The sequence below is a fragment of the Podarcis raffonei genome, chromosome 8 (genome assembly GCF_027172205.1).
Source record: "Podarcis raffonei isolate rPodRaf1 chromosome 8, rPodRaf1.pri, whole genome shotgun sequence".
Classification (NCBI taxonomy): Eukaryota; Metazoa; Chordata; class Lepidosauria; order Squamata; family Lacertidae; genus Podarcis; species Podarcis raffonei.
Window position 1 is genome coordinate 17,364,914 of NC_070609.1, and position 21,118 is coordinate 17,386,031.

Consider the following 21,118-nt stretch of genomic DNA (forward strand, 5'->3'; position numbering starts at 1 on the left):
ATTTTAGTCATACCTCGGGTTAAAGATGCTTCAGGTTAAATCTTTTCCGGTTGCGTCCTATGGTGGCCCAGAAGTACCAGAAAGGGTTACTTCTGTGTTTCGCCGCTTGCACATGCGCAGACGCTCAAAATGATGTTATGTGCATGCGCGGAAGTGGTGAATCGTGACCCATGCATGCGCAGACACGCAGACATGGGTTGCGTTCTGCTCAGGTTGCAAACGGGGCTCCAGAACGGATCCCGTTCGCAACCAGAGGTACCACTGTATTTATTTATGAATATGCATACCCCGCCTACTAACCAAAGTTCTTGAGGCAGCTTACAATAAAATATTTAAAATATTTTTTAAAAGGCAGCGGTGCAATCATCAAAACAGCACAGAGTCTCCCCTAACCCCTGTTCTCCAGCGTTCCAAGAAATGCAGCTGTATCATCCATATGTCCTCACTGGGTGGCTGCTGTTGTCTCTCACAGCCCCAGCCCTCCTGGCAGATGCAGGAGTTGCTGGTTCACGTACTTGACATTTCAAGCACTGCAGGAGTTCATTTGACGGATCCTTTTCCTTCCTTTCTGTGCAAGGAATGAGTTTTTGACTTGAAGGAGCAGTGCAGTGTCTTTTGGCTAAATCTCGGGCAACCCCTTGGGCAGCATTCGCCACAAATTTCAAACTCTAAATCAGGGAAGGAAAACACTTCCTGGCAGAGAAACAGCTGTGTTCCAAAGGAGATATGGGAACTCGCATCCTCATGCCCTCGCCAGCTCCTTGTTTACACTCCAAACATGGCCAGAAGCTCATTGCTACTGCGCCAAGTCTACCCATAACCCTCCCCATAGCAGTGAAGGCATCCTGTCATTGGTGATGTTTCAGGTGTGACGCAGCAATGCTGGTGTAACTTGCAGGTGGCAGCTACCGCAAGCAGAAAGCTACAGAAGAAGAATCACTTTCTGTTTTGCCTCAAGTGCCAAAACTTCTCAGTCCAGCCCTACATCTATTATACCAGGCATAGGCAAATTCGGCCCTCCAGATGTTTTGAGACTACAACTACCATCATCCCTAGCTAACAGGACCAGTGGTCAGGGATGATGGGAACTGTAGTCCCAAAACATCTGGAGGGCTGAGTTTGCCTATGCATGTATTGTTGTTGTTTAGTTGTTTAGTCATGTCCCATGGACCAGAGCATGCCAGGCACTCCTGTCTTCCACTGCCTCCCACAGTTTGGTCAAACTCATGTTGGTAGCTTTGAGAACACTGTCGAACTATCTCATCCTCTGTCGTCCCCTTCTCCTTGTGCCCTCAATCTTTCCCAACATCAGGGTCTTTTCCAGGGAGTTTTCTCTTCTCATTAGGTGGCCAAAGTATTGAAGCCTCAGCTTCATGATCTGTCCTTCCAGTGAGCACTTAGGGCTGATTTCCTTCAGAATGGATAGGTTTGATCTTCTTGCAGTCCATGGGACTCTCAAGAATCTACCATAGCAAAGGCAGCAATTGGACTCACTGTTGCAGATTACTGTCACCTATTTCTTTGCTTCCCACAGCAGCCATTTCATGCTGGCCCCCACGGCACCTTTATTAAAATATGATTCCCAGCACCTAACGCAGAGTAAATGTGTTATCCCTAGTCGCACCAGACTTTCAGGGAGTTGAAGTATGATCAAGTGCCCCACACACTGCTGCATGCCTTAGAAATGAAGATCAGTTTAGTCTGCTTTTGAATGCCTTAAGTACTCCTAACAGAAGACAGAGAAGATCTTACCTGACACAACCATCTCCAAAGCTTGGCAATTAGGTATGCACATATTCCAGAGGCCCAAGATGTAATTGTTGGTGACCACCCAGTAGTCTGAACCCAGGGCAATGAACTACCATCACCTTTTAATTTTTTTGCTGCCCACAGCTGCCATTTTGTGCTGCACCCAGGGCACCTTTATCATAGCATGAGTCCCAGAATCTAATATTTTACCCTCCCCCCCTACACAAAAGAGGACAGGGTAAATGTGTTATCTCTAGCCACACTGGACTTTCAGGGAGTTTCAGAAGGATCAACTGTCCTGCCACACTGCTGCATAACTTAGAAATGAAGATCGGTTCAGTCTGCTTTAGAATACCGCACCTTAAGTACGCCTAGCACAAGACAGAGAAGATCTTACCTGGTTCAGAACCCATCAGATATGAAATACAAGAATAGCTTGAACCGAAATGGCTGCAAACTTTCCAGAGGCCATAGTTCACATTGCTGCCTACCACCCAGTAGTCTGAGCCCAGGGCAATGAGGAGGAGGAGAAGGCTGATGAAAGCACAAATCACAGCGCAGATCTGCAGTATACGCATTGTGAGAACGGTCAGATCTGAGACTGAGGAGCACAATAGGGATGATGAACCTGGGGAAAGGAGACATCCACATTATTCCACATCAGTTGCAGGCTATGATTAGTTTTTTCTGTTAAGTTGCACACGTCCTGAGAGGCCTACAGCAAATTCATACCTTCCAACATTTCTCCGATGAAAATAGGGATGTCATATGCAATAGTACTACTATTATTATTATTACTACTACCACTACTAATAATGTTTATACCTAGCCCATTTGACTGTTTTCTCCCAGTCACTCTGGGTGGCTTCCGACATATATACAGGGCTGCCTTCAGATGTCTTATAAAGGTTATAGTTACTTATCTCCTCAGCTCGGGTTCATACCCTCCAACATCTCTCCAGTGAAAATAGAACATCCTACCATACCCTTCAACATTTCTCTGATGAAAATAAGGATATCCTAAGGAAAAGCAGGACATTCCAGGTTTCTTTGTGTTTGGATAAGTGAATTTGTGGATAATGAGCAGACGGATAGCATAATGTAGTTCACTGAACTCCTTCAAATATCTCTGAGTTATACCTGAAAGTAGTTTTCATGGTTGCTGAGTGAAGTAAAGATGAATTAAGTTTATTTTGGGGTAGAACTTTGTGCAATTTATAGTTTATCATCACTCTCATCCACCCACACAGCAGGAGGCCCAGTCTCTTAACTTTAAACAAAACAAAAAAAGTCAATGGGATAGCTATAAAGAAAGTTGAAAATCAAAATGTGGAGGCAATGTTCTTATTATAACCTATTTATCCTAGTGCCGATGACCACATCTCATTGATAAGATTTTTCATGCATTTTTGAACCACAGAGTGGACACTTTTGTCCAACTCAACATTCAAAGCAGAAAATCTAAACCTCCCTCCAACCTTCCTCTCTTGAAAATCGGGATGCCTGTCTTTTGGTGCCATGCTCTTGTGATAGAGGGACAACACTGCAAGTGTCAGCACTGGCTTCAAGCACCGGCTCATCCTCTGCTCTGAGCTCAGCAGTGGTGGTGCTGGAGGGGCAAACAGGGCATTCTGGGATCAAATCAGAAGCTGAATTGGCTTCTGTAATTCCGGGATGTCCCGGGAAAATTGGGACAATTGAAGTGTATGTCATTGCAATCAATCAACCTACTCTGACAAGGACTAGTGTTGGATACAACCCTATCCTACCAGTTTTCATATCTCCCCTTTTTAAATAAATATGCAAAGTGACTCAGAACAAAACAATGCCCCCCCCCAAAAAAATGAATTTTCACAGCAAAATAGGCATCATAGGAATATCGACGAACGCCAGAAATATGGGACCCCCAACAGAGCTATGCCAAAGTTTTGTGATCATTTTGCAGCACCAATCCCTCCCTTTCATGGCCTGTCAAATTGAGTATCTGATGCATCAAACCAGGCTTCATAGTTAACACCCCAAAACCTAGCATTGTCCAATTCAATACAAATCATTTTGCAGTAGAATCCCTGTGTTTCACGGTGCCCACAAAACTGAGTAATGGATACAATGGCAAAACTTTGGAGTGAATTAAAGCAACGTTGAATTTGGGGTGACCAGTAAGGCCCACCCACTGGGCAAGTCAGCCACACAATTTTGGGTGCTGCCAAACGTGGGGGTTTGCGCTGCAAAACAAATTAAAAAATTTTGGCTAAGACAATGGGCTTATCCACACTTCCTCTTGTCCTGTTACTTCCCACCCCCCTGGAAAACCGCTCTCGTGTTTCCCCCGGATTGCCATTGGTTCCGATCTACTGCTAGAGAGCAGGTTTTCCCTTGGGAAGGAGTGGGGCAAGGAGGAAACTGCTCAGACCCTTGCCTAGAAAGCTGTTAGGACCTGTACATTCTAGGCACGGCACAAGCAGAAGTATGGATGGGCCCAATGTTGAATTTTGTGTGGTGTTAAATAGGAAGCCCAGTTTGATATATCAGTTACTTTGTATGGGGATTGGGGGGTTTGCAAAATGTTGCAAAATGATTGCAAACCAGTGGCTCAGGTTTGGAGTGAATCAGGCAATGTTGGATTTTGGGGTGTTAACTAGGAACCCCAGTTCCATTTATTAGCTACTCTGTTTTGCAGGCACCTTCAGCTATTTTAAAAAATACAGTACCCCTTTCTCCCACAGAAATCTAGAGATTTGTCATCTCACCTGGCTCAGAATCCCTTCCTCCTTTCTCCAGCTGAAGCCAGCACTCTGGAACAAGTCCCTGGCATGCTCTGACTCCACCACCCCTTAAAAAGGGTAGGAAGAGATTGGCACCGCCTCTCAAAGGACACTGCCCCTCTGTGGTTGGCCCCCATCTCTCTCTGCTGAGCTTTGTGTACTTTTGCTTTCTTCATATATTCTCTGAATGGCTGAGCTTCACCTGCTGGTTTCTGCAGACCAAACCACCGCTAAAGACAAAGGAGGATGTAAGGCTATGAATTAGCACCACCCCTCACCAGCCACCTGGCAACCCTATGCCCTCCAAGTTTCCCCTGCCAGCACCATCCCATTGTTGAATAACGCTTTTCTGCCAGAATCATTGGTCTCAACTTATTAGTAGACACGGGTGGCGCTGTGGTCTAAACCACTGAGCCTCTTGGGCTTGCCGATCGGAAGGTCAGTGGTTCGAATCCCCACAACAGGGTAAGCTCCCTTTGCTTTGTCCCAGCTCCTGCCAACCTAGCAGTTCGAAAGCACATCAAAGTGCAAGTAGATAAATAGGTACCGCTCCGGTGGGAAGGTAAACGGCATTTCCATGCGCTGCTCTGGTTCTCCAGAAGCGGCTTAGTCATGCTGGCCACATGATCTGGAAGCTGTACGCCGGCTCCCTCGGCCTGTAAAGCGAGATAAGCGCCGCAACCCCAGAATCAGTTGCAACTAGACCTAATGGTCAGGGGTCCCTTTACCTTTACCTGTATTGGGGCCTTTAAACAGTGGGAAGCTGCAAAGTTGAATATGACAAGAAAGTGGTGCATCCAGCATTGGTCCATAGCCCTAATGGAGAAATTGACAAAACGTGTTAGAAAAAATATATACAGAAATGTGAGAGATAGGTTCCATGAATGGTGGCTTAGATTTCTCCCAGAGAAAACTTGATTCAGCCCTCAAGTCTCAGAAGGACCTATGCTATGGAGTGGGAACCTCTACCGAACCTATTTATATCACCATTTTGGGTTTTTTGGGTTGTTGTTTTTTTAAAAAAAATGCTTTAAATACCACTTAATTATTCACATTTCTAAAAGCAACCAACTGGAAATGAGATAATCAAATAATAATAAAAAGATACGCTCAGGCACATGGAAATTCCAGGGACCACCTTTTAAGCAAGAGTCTGTTTCCTTGTCCAGTGAAAGTATAGAGAGATCTGGTGACCTTGGTCCAAAGGTGCCAACGTTCTTTTAAACAGCGTAAGCTTTCCTGGAAAGGGGATTAATTTGCAGGAGTGGTGTGGAGACAGCAAACACTTGTGCAAGAAATGGGTGTTTCGTCTTTGAATGAGGAGCTTGAAACATTTCCTTTATTTACCCTATCACTTTTCTCTTCTTTATGCTACTGCTTTTCCTTTCCAGCTATGTAAACTGCTTGGGTGAGGCTTTACAAAACTCTGTATGCATTCCTTTCACCTGCTTTCCAGCGTCGTGTTTGTACAGTATTTAATTAACCCTGCATCACATCACATATTCTATGAACCAAACATTCGCTTGGGTCTTTGTCTGAACATGCAAAGGCTCTGAATGTGCCCAAGGGTGGGACTTGAGGGTGGGACTTGCGTGTCCTCCCTGTAGGCCTTCCCCACAGAGTTTTGGATGGAGATACCAAGTCCCAAGAGTAATTTAAAGAGTTGTTTTAGAAGGAGTAATTTCTGTAGTTGTTAGTGGTCCCAACACCCACTGAGAAATTGAAGAATGGACAGCATATTAATGAACATTACTTGGAATGGGAGCAAAAAAGTAAATTGTCAGAAAATGTTGCTGAAAACCCTCATTTGATGCTGAATGAAAGTCTGTTTGTAGTCCATATTACTAGACAAAGAAAGCCATGGACAAAGAGTCGAGTGCTGGAAGGTGGAAGGGAACAAGCACTTTAATACCTTTCAGGAACCTAAATGCAAGTGGAGAAGAAAGGGTAGGGGTCCTCTTGCTGAATTTTCCTGAGTGGGGCGGAATGTTCTGCAACTGTTTGAGGGAAGGAGGAGAGCTGAGGAAGGAAATTCTCAAAGAATTGCTCAGAATATTCTTTCTTGGTGATTTTATTTTTCAGCTCTGTCCTAAAACCCTTCTCTGTCAACTGCCATCTGGCTCCGTTCTGAAGACACCCCTTCCCTGAAATTTAAAGAGAAATGCCGTTTCTCAACTGCTTGCTTCGAAGTGAGAATTTATTTGAAGATTGTGGTGGATCTGTGTTTAAAAGCACGAGCTGGAAAAGTAACAATCCGTTACAGGGCGCAGGTGCGTTCTGCCAAATGGGATTTGCCAATTTGCTCAGCATGTGAATTAGTGGATTCTTGTGATGACTTGTTTGTTTTCTATACTGTCCTTCATCTGAGGATCACAGGATGACTTACAATATAAAAACGCAATAATACATAGCATAGCAACAAATGGAAGAAAAAAAACCCCAATAACCCCCCCAACACACAAACACACACACACACACACAGAGAGAGAGAGAGAGAGAGAGAGAGAGAGAGAGAGAGAGAGAGTTTAAAGGCTTGAGAGAAGAGGAATGTCTTTGTCTGGTGCCTAAAGATATGTAATGAAGGTGCCAGGCAGGCCCCCCTGGGGAGAGCATTCCACAAGCAGTGAGCCACTGCAAAAAAGGTCCGTTCTCCTGTTGCTCCCCGCCAGACCTCACATGAAGGAGGCACATGAAGATGGGCCTTGGATGGCGATTGCATGGTCTGTCAGAATCGGACCCCGTCTCTCTTTTTTCCCTCAAAATTTTTTTTATTCCTTTTATAACACAAATAAAGAACACAAACAGAAAAATAAACAATACAAACCAATTCTTGTCATATCCTTATTTTTCTAAACATTGTTAAGTGGGCTTCCCCAGGTCCCACCTATCTGATTTTCATTTTACTTCATCTTTAGCAGTTTACATATATCATAGTTTCTAATCTTTTTTTTTAATCACACTTAAGATAACTTCACATTTTATCACTTACAAATAATATTATTTTAAAATAGACTATCTTCTACTTCTAACCCCACAGCCTATATCCACTTCCAAAGCTATTCTAAGATTTAAATATTAACATATTTTTTTCAAATATTCCTTAAACTTCTTCCAGTCTTCTTCCACCATCTCTTCTCTCTGGTCTCGGAGTCTCCCGGTCAGTTCGGCCAGTTCCATATAGTCCAGCATCTTCATCTGCCATTCTTTGATAGTTGGAAAATCTTGTTTCTTCCAATTTTTCACTAGCAATATTCTCGCAACTGTTGTGGCATACAGGAAAAAAGTAACATCCTTTTTGGGGATTTCACCCCCAGAATCAGACCCCGTCTCTACTGGCATCTAGTAGCAGCAAGCAAAAGATGGCAGTCCCAGAAAAGAAAAAGTCTAGAATGGAAGCAAGTGAAAAATGGTTCCTGGGGCTGCGTGCCACTAGGTAAACTTCCTGGTTGCTTGTTTTAGTATGAATTGAAAACTACTGATAGGGAATAGACAAATCGGTCCATTTCAGTTTCCTGACATTGCTCATTTTTGATCTCCCATTCAGCTCACCACATTCCCATATCCCATTTATGATTTCTTAAAGAATAACCCTAACAAAAACTCATTTACATTTTAGTGTTTCTCCCAATAAGCACATTTTTCTAGGCAATTTTGCTTCATATACATATCCTTGCAAGCAGTTCCCATTAATATAATGCCTTTTAATGTTATTTTCATGAATACTTGTCCTTTTATATACTGCATATGCTCAGTTTTGTACACCTTTTCAGGGCAGGTGAATTGCATCATGAAACTGAGAGAAGTGCATATTTTGAAGGATAGCTTTCTTTCCAGACATGCTAATTATAGAACTTAATATTAAAATGAGAACTGAAACAACTTCTTTCCCCCACCCACTAACTACTGCGTTCAGTAGGTGGCATTAGCCTTTAAGCTTTGGAGGTTTATTTTGTGCAAGATGAGAAACCAGACACAAAAACCACACATGGAGCCAACAGGTTAACCTCACCCATATGAGGGATTTTCGTTTCCCCCGCATTTTAAGCTACCCTTTGTCAGGGCCGTCTTTAGCAGATGAGGCGCCAGGGTGCAAATATCCACCCAGCGCTCCCAAATTACCATGGATAGTGTTGGGGTGGCCGTAGCTGCGCACTGCCAGCCATGGGGGGGGGGGCAACTCTCCCTCATGCTGCTGTGGGAGAACGATCCCCGCAGAGGCTTGGGAGTGAAGTTGCACCCCTCCCAAGCCTCCTCGGGAGGAGAGCAATCCTCACAGAGGCTTGGGAGGGAAGCTGCACACCTGCCGGCCTTACGGTTGGTGGGGCGCAGCTGGTGGGTGTGCAGGGAAAGGGGGAGGCCGCCGGCAAAGCCATGCAGCTCTCCCACTCACTGGGGCACCCCTGAGAGGCTGGCGCCCTGGCGCAACACACCACTAAGCCCTATGGGAAAGACGGCTCTGCCCTCTGTTCTGGAGTGTCTCTGATAACTAGAAGCAACAAGCAAAGAAAGGAAATGCAATGCGAGGAAATGGCCGAATTGGAGGCAAGCCAATAAAAGTTTATTATTTCCTAAAACTCATACACTGCTTGATTGTAAAAACAAACAAACAAACCTCAAAGCAGTGTACAAAAGTTAAAACAATAACGTGAAGGGAAAAATTACAACCCTGCCTTAAAACATACAAAATTAAAAATACTAAATCAGATTAAAATTACCTCAACTTTCTAAGCATCGGGGTAGGCTTGTCTAAACAGGAGTGATTTTAGCAAGTGCCAGAAGAAATAGTGAAAGCACCTGTTTGATCTCAGTGGGCAGGGCAAAAAATACCAGCTACAGAGGCTTACAGAATATCTTAATATTACTATTACTACTAATAATAATAATAATAATAATAATTAATAATAATAATAATTTTATTGTTTATACCCCACCCATCTGGCTTGGTTTCGCCAGCCACTCTGGGCGGCTTCCAGCAAATTATAAAAAATAATAATTTTATTATTATAAAAATAATAAATAATAATAAAATGTCAGACATTTAAAACTTAAGATGTTTTCTAAAAGTTGTACAGTGGTACCTCATGTTAAGAACTTAATTCGTTCCAGAGGTCCGTTCTTAACCTGAAACGGTTCTTAACCTGAGGCGCGCTTTCGTTAATGGGGCCTCCTGCTGCCACTGTGCCGCTGGTGTGCGATTTCCATTCTTATCCTGGGGCAAAGTTCTTAACCTGGAGCAACCACTTCCTGGTTAGCGGAGTTTGTAACCTGAAGCGTCTGTAACCTGAGGTACCACTGTATAATTCTTTATCTCCCCAATATCTGATGGGAGGGCATTCCACAGGGAGGGCACCACTGCCGAGAAGGCCATTCCTTGTTAAGCAGAAAGCCACTCCCGACATAAGAAGAGGGGGGTTTGTGGGCTCACGCCCACCTACATCCGCACGGGGCTGGCTGCGGCCCCGCGCGACTTGGGAATCCTCGGGCTGCGTCATCCCCTGCGCCAGCCAATTGGCTGGCGACAGGGGCGGGGCTAAGCGGGTCATTTAAGGTCGGGGCAGCCCAGGATCGCCCCTTTCTCTCCCTCGGCCAGCTGCGGTTTGGTTTTGCCAGACCGGGTCACAACGCCTTTGGTTTTGGCGGTTAGGCGTTGGTCGGGGTATTGTTATGCAGATGAGTTGGGGGGGGAGGAGCACTATCACCTCCCCCAAATGCTTAGGGGTAGTCTGATAAAGGACTCCGGGAGGCGTTGCCTCGTCCGAAACCTATGGAGGCTAGGGCCTAAAGCGCACTCCCGAGCGGTGACCCCTCGGGGAGCGCTTAGGGATGTGCATCTCAGGGGGTGCCCCTGTTGGTGTTAACCCTTTCCAGTTCTATGCCGGATAGTCTGATAGGACCAATGCCTAAAGCCAATACCACTCTTACCTGTAATCAATAAAGTTGTGGCCATTTTTCACCCATTAACCTAAATTCTGGTGTCCAGTGTCTTTATTTATTCCAACTGGGGGCGGGGGCGGGAATCGCCACGCAACTATAGTTTCTTTGCAATGTAGCCCTGACAGCTAACTTAGGTTGTGGCTAGCCTTGCATTGCAATGCTTAGCATTAAGAGGTGGCATTTGCCCTACGTTTAAATTGACGAAGATGTTGCCTTCCAAGCATTCGGTGCTGGCCCATGACATGCTGTTGTCTGAGGCTGAACAGCAAATGGTGGCCCTCCCCACATGGCACATGCAGGTCTCGCTATCTGAACACAATGCATTCTCGGGAAATCATTTGTTAACCGAGCGTTCACATAACAAATCAACGATTTCCATTGAGTCTCCTATGGGAAATTTTCCAATGCGGTCCCGGCCATGGAATTTTGACCCCAAAATGACAAAAAACAACCCCCCCCCCAGAAAATGCTCTGAAACCTCACATAAGGAGAGAGGAAATGCTCCCTTATTTGTCCACTCTCTCCAGCCCACTGCCCCCACCATGGTCTCTGGCAAAACAGCTGCCACAAACCAGCAAAACATCAAAAAGTAAGGCTGGTTTAAGGCTGCTCATTTGTTTATTGTACTACATGCAGGTCCAGTTGTTTGGATATCTGAATCTGCGCTGTGTATAGTGAGATTAGGGTACTGATTATTCATGTTTGGATAAGTGAATATTTTGCATAACAGGCATTTGGATAGCAGGACCTGCATGTAATATAAGGGGATTTTTGCCAGTTGAAAGAAGAATACCAACCTTAGTCTTCCAAACTCTTATTTTCTGCACCTGGAGAACACCAGTCTTTTGAGAAGCTTGAAAACTGAGACAGCTCCTGGGGACCTTGACTATAGCTGTTTGCAGGGAGAAATCTATTTATTTGGAGGCTACTGTTGCCTCAGTATTGCCCCTGCCTGACACCTGGAAATATCAAGGGAAGTAATAGTGCTAACATGTCAGAACTGTTGCTTCACAGGTAAGCTGCTTTGGTCGTCTTTCTTTCAGTGGTGTATTTCATCCTTTGGGGCAATGCATAAGGGGCACCGTGCCTCTTAACACCCAGTGATAGTGTGAAAGTGAGATTAAATCACAAGACAGCACAGGCACTAGCCAATAGACTCCCTCCATGGTCAGTGTTTTACCGGGTCCTTGCAGATTACCAAAACTTACTCCAGTACAGAAAACAGTGCAATGCAGTGAGAATGTTTTTCATACCATCACTAAAGCTCCAAAAATGTTCACATTTCTTCAGTCCATCTTCTGCAGTGTAGACATGCCAAAAAGGAGGCAAACCAAATGAGGGGTGAAGCAATGCACTTTATTTATCATGTCAGGTTTTTTGTTTTTTGTTTATCTCGGTCATTCTCTACGGAGACGTGTTTCTCCTCCCTGCTTTTTCCCCCATACAACAATCTTGCGAGGTAGTTCCGGCTGAGAGATGGTGGCTGAACCCATGCCACCCAGCAGGCAAGCATCTGAACTTGGGTCTCCCCAGACAAAGTCCAACACTTATCTTATATCGCATTATACTTGCAGGGGAAATCATCACAACGAGTTAGCACTGAAAATAGCCTTTTTAATCTCAAGAGTGGATAAGTCAAGGTCTAGTAAGATATGCAGGTCAACTATAGTTTGCACAAGCAGGTTTCCAGAATTGTGGAGGCAAACCATCCTTAGAGTAAGCCACAGTTTGCCAAAGTGTTATGTCATGGCAAGCCATGGTTTGTTCATGGGAACTGGGGCAAACCGGAAGCCCACTGATGTAAGTCAAACCATGGTCCAGCCATTACATTTGCACTGAGACAAGCAAGGCACTTTCCATCATCGTGTCCTACACCATCGTGATACCCAGAATATGGCTATACTTAACCCAGAGAAATATCCCACGTCTGAGATTTCATGATAGGAGAGCAGCCATGCTCTTATTGACAGTTCTTCTGGTCCCGGTGGCAGAGTTGGGCCTCCAGACTTAGTAGGTAGATGTTTTGTGACTCAATATTTGTAGTACAGCTAGGTGGAAGAAAACAGGAGGGGGGGGGGAGAGAGAGATTTTAGCTCCTAAAATACAAAACACCTCAGGTCCTGATGGGAATCCAATTCCTCATGCTTCTCTGGTCATCAGATCATTTGCCTCCTCAGCTAGTCTGCACAGCTCAAACACCTACTTTCTGGTGCTTGTTTCTTAAAGTCCCCCCATTCCCCAGACATGCTGCAAAACAAATTATGCATTTCCTGGGCAATCAGCAGGTCCAGGAGAATTAAATTATCAACCTGAGTGGGAGCAAATTCTGGATTTCATCTCTTAATTTGGTGTTATGAGTTCACATGGTGGGGGCTTTTCTGAGCTCACTCTCCCCACCCCCATTTTACCCTTGGAAAATTAGAATTTTCTCTTTTAGGATTATAGCTGAATTGCTGGGCTTTTTTGCTAGCTTTTGAAATAGTGTTTCAGCTGCCCCTTTCTTTACTCCTTCCAGTATAAATATAGATATAACAATCTACATATTTGGCAATCCCAATTCCTCTTCACTGCAAAAACATGTAAGACTCAGATCCTCTCACCTGCTCTTGATTCCTCCATTCTCTGCAGCGTGAGAAAGAAACTCAGAGTGTGAAACTCTGAGCAATGTCTGGCAAATGTACACACCCAATAAATAAATAAAAACTAACACGTGAAAGAAAGGAGTTTGTATAAGCCCATCGGTTCTCTGAGATCCCTGAGCTAGGGCCAGACTTAGTCAATTTTAAATTCAGTTCTCTACATTTCTGCAGCAATCTGAATTTTTCTTATTTAAAAAAAACCTCATTAAAACCATCCAGCTTTTTAGTGCAATTTTTCACAACTAAATAAATTGTTGTGCGCACTTTGGGCTAATTTACACAATTTTGCAAACACTTTCCCCCCAATACAGTGGTACCTTGGTTCTCAAACACCTTGGTACTCAAACACTGCAAACCCAGTGTTCCAGTTTGCAAACTTTTTTTAGAAGTCGAACATGCTCCATTTTGAGTGTTACGCTTCTGTTTTGAGTGCCACACTTCCATTTTGAGTGTTACGCTGAGGTCTGTCTGGTTTTTGCTATTTATTTTGTGTTTTTGTTTTTGCGGCTCTTTTTTGTTTTGTTTTTGTGACTGTGTTTGAACCCAGTTCAGCTACTGATTGAGTTTGTGACTGCAGTACATTGTTTATCGCTTTCATTTTATGGATCAATGGTCTCGTTAGATAGTAAAATTCATTAAATTGCTGTTTTAGGGGTTGTTTTTAAAAGTCTGGAATGGACCAATCTATTTTGCATTACTTTCTATGGGATAGTGCACCTTAGTTTTGGAACAGACCTCCAGAACGAATTAAGTTTGAGAACCAAGATACCACTGGAAAGTGAATTTTGTACGTTCCTTTGACTAATATAGTCGTTTTGATGCACCTGTTCCCTTAACATATGCATATTTTTTCTGCAAACATTGGTTGTAGAACTGCAACACAAAATTTTGAGAAGTGTGAATTTTGAAGGATGGCTGGGTTTCCGTTCTCATATCGGTTTGGAAAGTGTGATATTGATAGTTTTGCCTTTAATGTGAACTGAATCAAATTTATCCCCTGTCCCAACTTGCAGGGAGGTTTTCTTTAAATTACAGTGGTACCTCAGCTTAAGTACTTAATTTGTTCCGGAGGTCCATACTTAACCTGAAACTGTTCTTAACCTGAAGCACAACTTTAGCTAATGGGGCCTCCTGCTGCTGCCATGCTGCTGGAGCACGATTTCTGTTCTCATCCTGAAACAAAGTTCTTAACCTGAAGCATTATTTCTGGGTTAGCGGAGTCTGTAACCTGAAGCATATGCAACCTGAAACGTATGTAACCCAAGATACCACTGTAAAAAAAGGGAGGGATTCATCCAAAAATGGTATTGTTCCCTTGCAGTCTGAACCAAAACCACCCAGAATGTCTACCATCTGATTCTCCTCCATTTCTAGGCTCAACTCTAGCCTTTCCCCCTCTCATAATTAAGAAGTGACAAGGCTAAGGCCACACCTGCAGATGTTTGGGGCCCATGTGCAAAGCTCGACTCACCTGTAATGAGGTGCATAGGAACGGAAGCCCAGCCCAAGCCATAGGACGAACCGAATGCGAGTGAATAATTGGTGTAAGGTTGCGAGTGCCTCTGCACGTATGTAAATATCGCCATACCAATCAAGATTAAGAGAGCTGGGAGCAAAAAAAGGAGATTTTAAAAATGAGAATATATAAATTAAAAACAAAACAACAGAATGCGGCAGCTAGACTGGTGACTGGGGGTGGCCGCTGAGACCATATAACACCGGTCTTGAAAGACCTATATTGGCTCCCAGTACGCTTCCGAGCACAATTCAAAGTGTTGGTGCTGACCTTTAAAGCCCTAAACGGCCTCGGTCCAGTATACCTGAAGGAGCGTCTCCACCCCCATCATTCTGCCCGGACGCTGAGGTCCAGCACCGAGGGCCTTCTGGCGGTTCCCTCATTGCGAGAAGCAAAGCTACAGGGAACCAGGCAGAGGGCCTTCTCGGTAGTGGCACCCGCCCTGTGGAACGCCCTTCCAGCAGATGTCAAAGCGATAAACAACTACCTGACATTCAGAAGACATCTTAAGGCAGCCCTGTTCAGGGAAGTTTTTAACGTGTGATATTTTACTGTATTTTTGGTTTTTATGGAAGCCGCCCAGAGTGGCTGGGGAGGCCCAGCCAGATAGGCGGGGTATAAATAATAAATTATTATTATTATTATTATTATTATTATTATATAAATTAAAAACAAAACAACATAATTGCATAGGAAGAAAATAATATAAAACACTAACATACAAAAAAAACCAACCCAACCCCAACACACATACCCAATAGTCACAGCTCACAATCCATCAAAGGCCTGGAAATAAAGGTAAGAATTTACCTGAAGAAGATTCTGGTGAGGGGTGTATAAATAAAACAACAGCAACAACAATAACTTATGCCCTGCCCATCGGCTGGGCCTCCCCAGCCACTCTGGGCAGTTTCCAACAGAATATTAAAAACACAATAAAACATCAAACATTGAAAAGTTCCCTAAACAGGGTTGCCTTCAGATGTTTTCTAAAAGTCAGGTAGTTGTTTATTTCCTTGACATCGGATGGGAGGGCATTCCACAGGGCGGGCGCCACTACCAAGAAGGCCCTCTGCCTGGTGTAGCCAGAACTGGCACACACCAGGGCAAGCTGGGGATGGGGAAGGTGAGGTTGGTGCAGGAAGCACTCCTGCGGTGACAGAGGATGACGAAGAGATGGAGGGCAGTGCACAGGAACCGGAACAACAGAACCCATCACCAGAGCCAGAGGGGACCCTGCCTCCACAAACATGGCAGGCTCTGAGGCATAGGGAGCAGCGAGTGGGGCACTCCAGGAGGCTGAGGCAGGCAAGGGCTCACAGCCCAGCTCCCTAGCTGGCCAGGTGGGGCTCGCTAGCTCTGGGAGGAGGTGGGGGATTCCTCAGCTGGCGTAGGCTTGGAACAGGTGAGGATCCCATGCATTGCCAAACCCAAATGCCGCAGTCAGCATGCAAGTCATAAAATGGCAGAGGAGCTGAGGTGCTGTGTCTGCTCAGCTGTCCATTGTTGATGGACCACAGCTTGGGTGCTCCAGGATCTCTGTGGGACTGTGCTTCGGTTTGGACTATGGACCTGTGAGGACTGAGGATTTGATATATTTGCTACCAGATAGGCCAGGGTTTCAGGACAGGAGTCTTCATTCTTGGGTCCCCAGGTATTGTTGGCCTACAACAAGTCCTGTCCTACCCAGGCAGCTTTGTCAATGGTCAACGATGGATCTAGGGACTCAAGGTTGAAGAATCCTGGCTAGCTAGCAGCAGCTCTTTGGGATTCCCAGGAAAGGAGTCTTCTTTCTCAACTCTAATGGAGATGGTGGGGATTGAACCTGGGAGCTTCTGTATGCAAAGCAAGTGCTCTATCACTGAGCCACATGGGCCCTTCTGGGATAAGAACCCACATTGGGGTTACCTGAAACGAGGCTGAAGGTGACGGCGGCTCTCAGCAGGGATATGTTGAACAGCAGGTCACGTTCAAACGAGATGCAGACGCACAACAGAGAAAAGAAGCTGCAGAAACATGCAATCACCAGGAAGGCTCGGGTGAAGTGGATATGTATGGCTGTGGTTCAGAAAAGGAAGCGTTAGGAAGGGCAAGGATTCTGGGTAGAGTGACTGGTGGCCGCCGACAAAGTAGTGCCACCGAAATCAGTGCACCTGAGTTAGTCATGCCCATGAATTTTAGTGGGTCTACTCTCAGTAGGCTAGCGGTCGACGCAACCCATTCTTGCTCCCGGCTTAAAGAAGAGGAGTTTGGATTTGGATTTGATATCCCGCCTTTCACTCCCCTTCAGGAGTCTCAAAGCGGCTAACATTCTCCTTTCCCTTCCTCCCCCACAACAAACACTCTGCGAGGTGAGTGGGGCTGAGAGACTTCAAAGAAGTGTGACTGGCCCAAGGTCACCCAACAGCTGCATGTGCAGGAGCGGAGACGCGAACCCAGTTCCCCAGATTACGAGTCTACCACTCTTAACCACTACACCACACTGGCTCTCAAAGAAGAAAGTTAATGTGAGAATTTCAGAGGAGTCTTGTTGGAACAAACCAATGGCCTATCTATTCCAGCATCCTCTTTGCCACAGTCCCTATGGGCACTGGGCACTGGCGGAGGAAGTGGGGTGCAGTGGATACGATCTGCCCCGGGTGTCATCCCTTAGGGGGGTGACATCACCACCCCTCCCCCCGGGACGCTCACCCTGCCCCCATGAGTGGCTAGTGTTAGGATTCTTTTCCCGTGCTGCAGTCATGGGATTGTTTTTATCACATGACTGTGTGTGTTTTCATTCCACATTGTGGGAAGTCATGGAGACAGGATGTTTGTATTACTGTGTTTCCGTGATGTAGGACGTTTGTCCTTTGTTCTTTCTCTTTGCTGTCTGATGCTGAAGAGGAAGGAGCTGATTTACGATGCTCGAGGGTCTTCAATCAACTGGAAAATCCATTTCTGTGTCGTATGGTTTATGTCTTACACAATTTCAAAATATCTTCATAACCCTCTGCCTCTTTTAATGTGTGAAATATGGGCATCTTTAAGACTCTTTTTTTGCATTCTACTCCCCATTGCTGCAGCTAGGGGTACTAGACCTCTATGGTTGAGTTGGAGTCGTCAGGTTTGCCTTCCTTCCTCCAAGTGGCAGGTGGAGAGCACAGCTCACAACTCACAACTTCTGGAGAACCAGAGCAGCGCACGGAAACGCCATTTACCTTCCCGCCGGAGTGGTACCTATTTATCTACTTGCACTTTGACATGCTTTCAAACTGCTAGGTTGGCAGGAGCAGGGACCGAGCAATGGGAGCTCACCCCATCGTGGGATTCGAAGCGCCAACCTTCTGATCGGCAAGTCCTAGGCTCTGTGGTTTAACCCACAGCGCCACCCACGTCCCACCTGAGCTATCATACATGCCATTATTTCTTGTCTATTATTGTATTGTACTGTTTATATATAGCAGAATCTGGAGGGAGGCCTGTACATTGAGTGGAAACGCCGCTGTCTGTTCCTAACTTAAAGGCAGGTCCTGATACTTGGAAACCCAGTTTTGACATGCTTGCATTTTATAGAAAGATACAGAAGTGGAAAAGACCTTACCGAGTAGATTGAACCAATACATGGTGCAATCTGGACCTACGCAGATAGTCCAGAGGCCACTGTGAACCAGGCCTTTTTTGGTACTTTGCAGTACCCAGTAGGGAGTACTCAGGGAAATAAACTCCAACAGCAAGCTTCCAGCAGAGCAGATGGCGCTGCTGATCCGCAGCGGTTCCATCAAGAGATCGAGGCGTGCTAGCATTCTTAAGGACATCGTGGAAGTTGGCCTGCTGCGTGGAGGACAGGAGAGGAAACATTACCATCAGGGACGTAGAAAGGTGCAGTCGGACAAGGTAGATAAGGAGCGACGGATACATTTCTGGGTGAGTTTGAGTAGATCAGTAGGGATTTCCCTTTCCCAACACAGCAAGGACTATAGAACTCCACACACACACCCTGCAAATTAGGTTGCTAAAAAAAGAACTCTTGGGGGGGAAACCAGGGACTCAGCTACATTAGTCAGAAAACAGAGATTTCACTGTATTATAAACATGCAACACCAGATGACGCAGGAGAACACAAAACGTTCCTACAGTTGGTACCTTGGTTCTCAAATGCCTTGGTACTCAAACAACTTGGAAACCAAACACTGCAAACCCAGAAGTATGTGTTCTGGTTTGCGAACTTTTTCCGGAAGCTGAATGTGCTCCATTTTGAGTGCCACACTTCCATTTTGAGTGTTACGCTGAGGTCTGTCTGTTTTCGCTATTTATTTTGCGTTTTTGCTGTTCTTTTTGTTTTGTTTTTGTGACGGTGGAACTCAGTTCAGCTACTAATGGATTGATTGTGTGACTGCAGTACATTGTGTATTGCTTTCATTTTATGGATCAATGGTCTTGTTAGAGAGTAAAATTCGTGTTAAATTGCTGTTTTAGGGGTTGTTTCTATGGGAAAGCACGCCTTGGTTTTGGAACACTTTGGTTTTGGAGCGGAACAGATTAAGTTTGAGAACCAAAGGTACCACTGTGTAGCGTTTCTATAGACTGTTTTTCTTTTGTTGTAATGATTTAATTTTTCAGTTATTTATAGCGATTCCCCTCCCCACCCCCCTGTGTGTAGATCAGGCATCCCCAAACTCAGCCCTCCAGATGTTTTGGGACTACGACTCCCATCATCCCTAGCTAACAGAACCAGTGGTCGAGGTTGATGGGAATTGTAGTGCCAAAACATCTGGAGGACTGTGTTTGGGGGTGCCTGGTGTAGATCCACCCCAGGACCTCTTACTTTGCTCTTGTCTTTCAATTTCCTCATGCCTTTTGAATGAAATTGGGCAACACTTGTTGGGGGCACAAGATCTCACCCGTATGGCACCCTCCGCGCAATAGGATCTCAGCCTCACCTTTGTGCCATTTTTCGCTGTCCTTTGTGATGAGGATGAGATGGAGAAACATCTACTTCTTCTGAAATTCATCTGGTTGCCTAGGTGACTCAGGTGCTCCAGACGCTTCCAATCCATGTGAATTCTGACCAATCAGATTCTTGGGGCTTTCCATCCTCAAAGATTCTAGCCAATCGGTTCCATATTGTCCAGCAACAGGAAAGGTTGTTGTTGTTTTGTAATTTTGTGGAGAAAACCTTACATCTTTCCATGCAATTTTGCATCCTTACATGAAGCAGAATCCAGCCTATTTCATGGTGCTACTAAAATAGGGACAACATTATAAGTTTCACCTGGCTTTTGTTTTAATCCATGGGTAATTGATTTCCAAGGGACGCGGGTGGCGCTGTGGGTAAAACCTCAGTGCCTAGGACTTTCTGATCGTAAGGTCGGAGGTTCGAATCCCTGCGGCGGGGTGAGCTCCCATCGTTCGGTCCCAGCTCCTGCCCACCTAGCAGTTCGAAAGCATGTCAAAGTGCAAGTAGATAAATAGGTACCGCTTTATAGCGGGAAGGTAAACTGCGTTTCCGTGTGCGGCACGGGTGCTGGCTCACCAGTGCAGCTTCGTCACGCTGGCCACGTGACCCGGAAGTGTCCTCGGACGGTGCCGGCTCCCGGCCTCTTGAGTGAGATGAGCGCACAACCCTAGAGTTGGTCACGACTGGCCCGTACGGGCAGGGGTACCTTTACCTTTTAATTGATTTCCAGGTTCCAACTTATCCAGGTGGGCACTTAGGCATCACCCAGAAAGAGGACAATTGAGATGACAGATTTGCAAGACATTTGCTTATCCTGGCAGGAGGCCCTGTTGCTGGACACTGAAGCGTCTGTTGACCTCCTGTGCAGGGTTTGTCCCAAGGCACTTAAGCACTTGCAGAAGTATGGTGTGGACCCTCCCCTCTACATGCCAGAATAGTTACTGTTCCTCTTTGCCCACACCCTGACCTTCTCAGTGGGGCTGAAGATCCAGGATACCTTCTGCAGTGAGTGGGAGTGTCGAGGTGCTGTTTTGTTTGGGGCTGCTATTGACACACTTGGCTCTGGGCTCCTCGGAAAAAAACCTATGCAACTGTACAGGACTAGTAGAGACCCTAGAGAAGCATCTCAGTAGCCTGGCTTACTTCCTGTGAAGAAGACGCATTCATGGATGAGGTGCATGATGTGCCGTAACTTGGAAAGTGAATGCAGAGCCCAGCTGAATGAGCAGTAGGTCCCTCAGTATGGATTTCAGTATGGACCAGAGCTTCCATTGCAAACACCATCTCTGATGCACTGGAGGGTACATGGAATGTTGAAGAGAATCCCAGAAGCCATACACCTACATTTACCACCCCCAGATCACAGCTGAGCCACCCCTCCATCCACCCCAACCCACCCCAAGGAGAAGGAGAAGCGAGAGAAGGTCCCCATTCATATATGGGGGTGGCACTCTGAGCATGCACAGCTTCGGCTGGAAGTGTCAATAAAAAAAGGAAGTATCGTTTTTGCAAACGGCAGACGCCTGACCAACGAATGCTGTCTGTAAATCTGCTGTCAGGACTGCTGGTGGACTGT

The 21,118-nt window shown here is 45.5% G+C and overlaps 1 protein-coding gene across 2 annotated transcripts; it reads right to left on the minus strand.

Moving 5' to 3' along the window:
* Positions 1-12,041: 12,041 nt before the first annotated feature.
* On the minus strand, positions 12,042-19,627 carry LOC128418492 (protein NKG7-like). Of its 2 annotated transcripts, none has more exons than XM_053398211.1 (5): positions 19,526-19,627; positions 18,187-18,416; positions 16,512-16,609; positions 14,559-14,693; positions 12,042-12,496 (listed from the first exon to the last, which is right to left on the minus strand). In XM_053398211.1, the coding sequence occupies exons 1-5, from the start codon at positions 19,595-19,597 to the stop codon at positions 12,456-12,458; spliced, it is 576 nt and encodes a 191-aa protein (XP_053254186.1). In that variant the 5' UTR covers positions 19,598-19,627; the 3' UTR covers positions 12,042-12,455. The 2 variants fall into 2 exon arrangements, with proteins under 2 accessions (XP_053254186.1, XP_053254187.1); XM_053398212.1 differs by having other exon boundaries at positions 16,512-16,661; positions 19,526-19,626.
* Between the last annotated feature and the right edge of the window lie 1,491 nt (positions 19,628-21,118).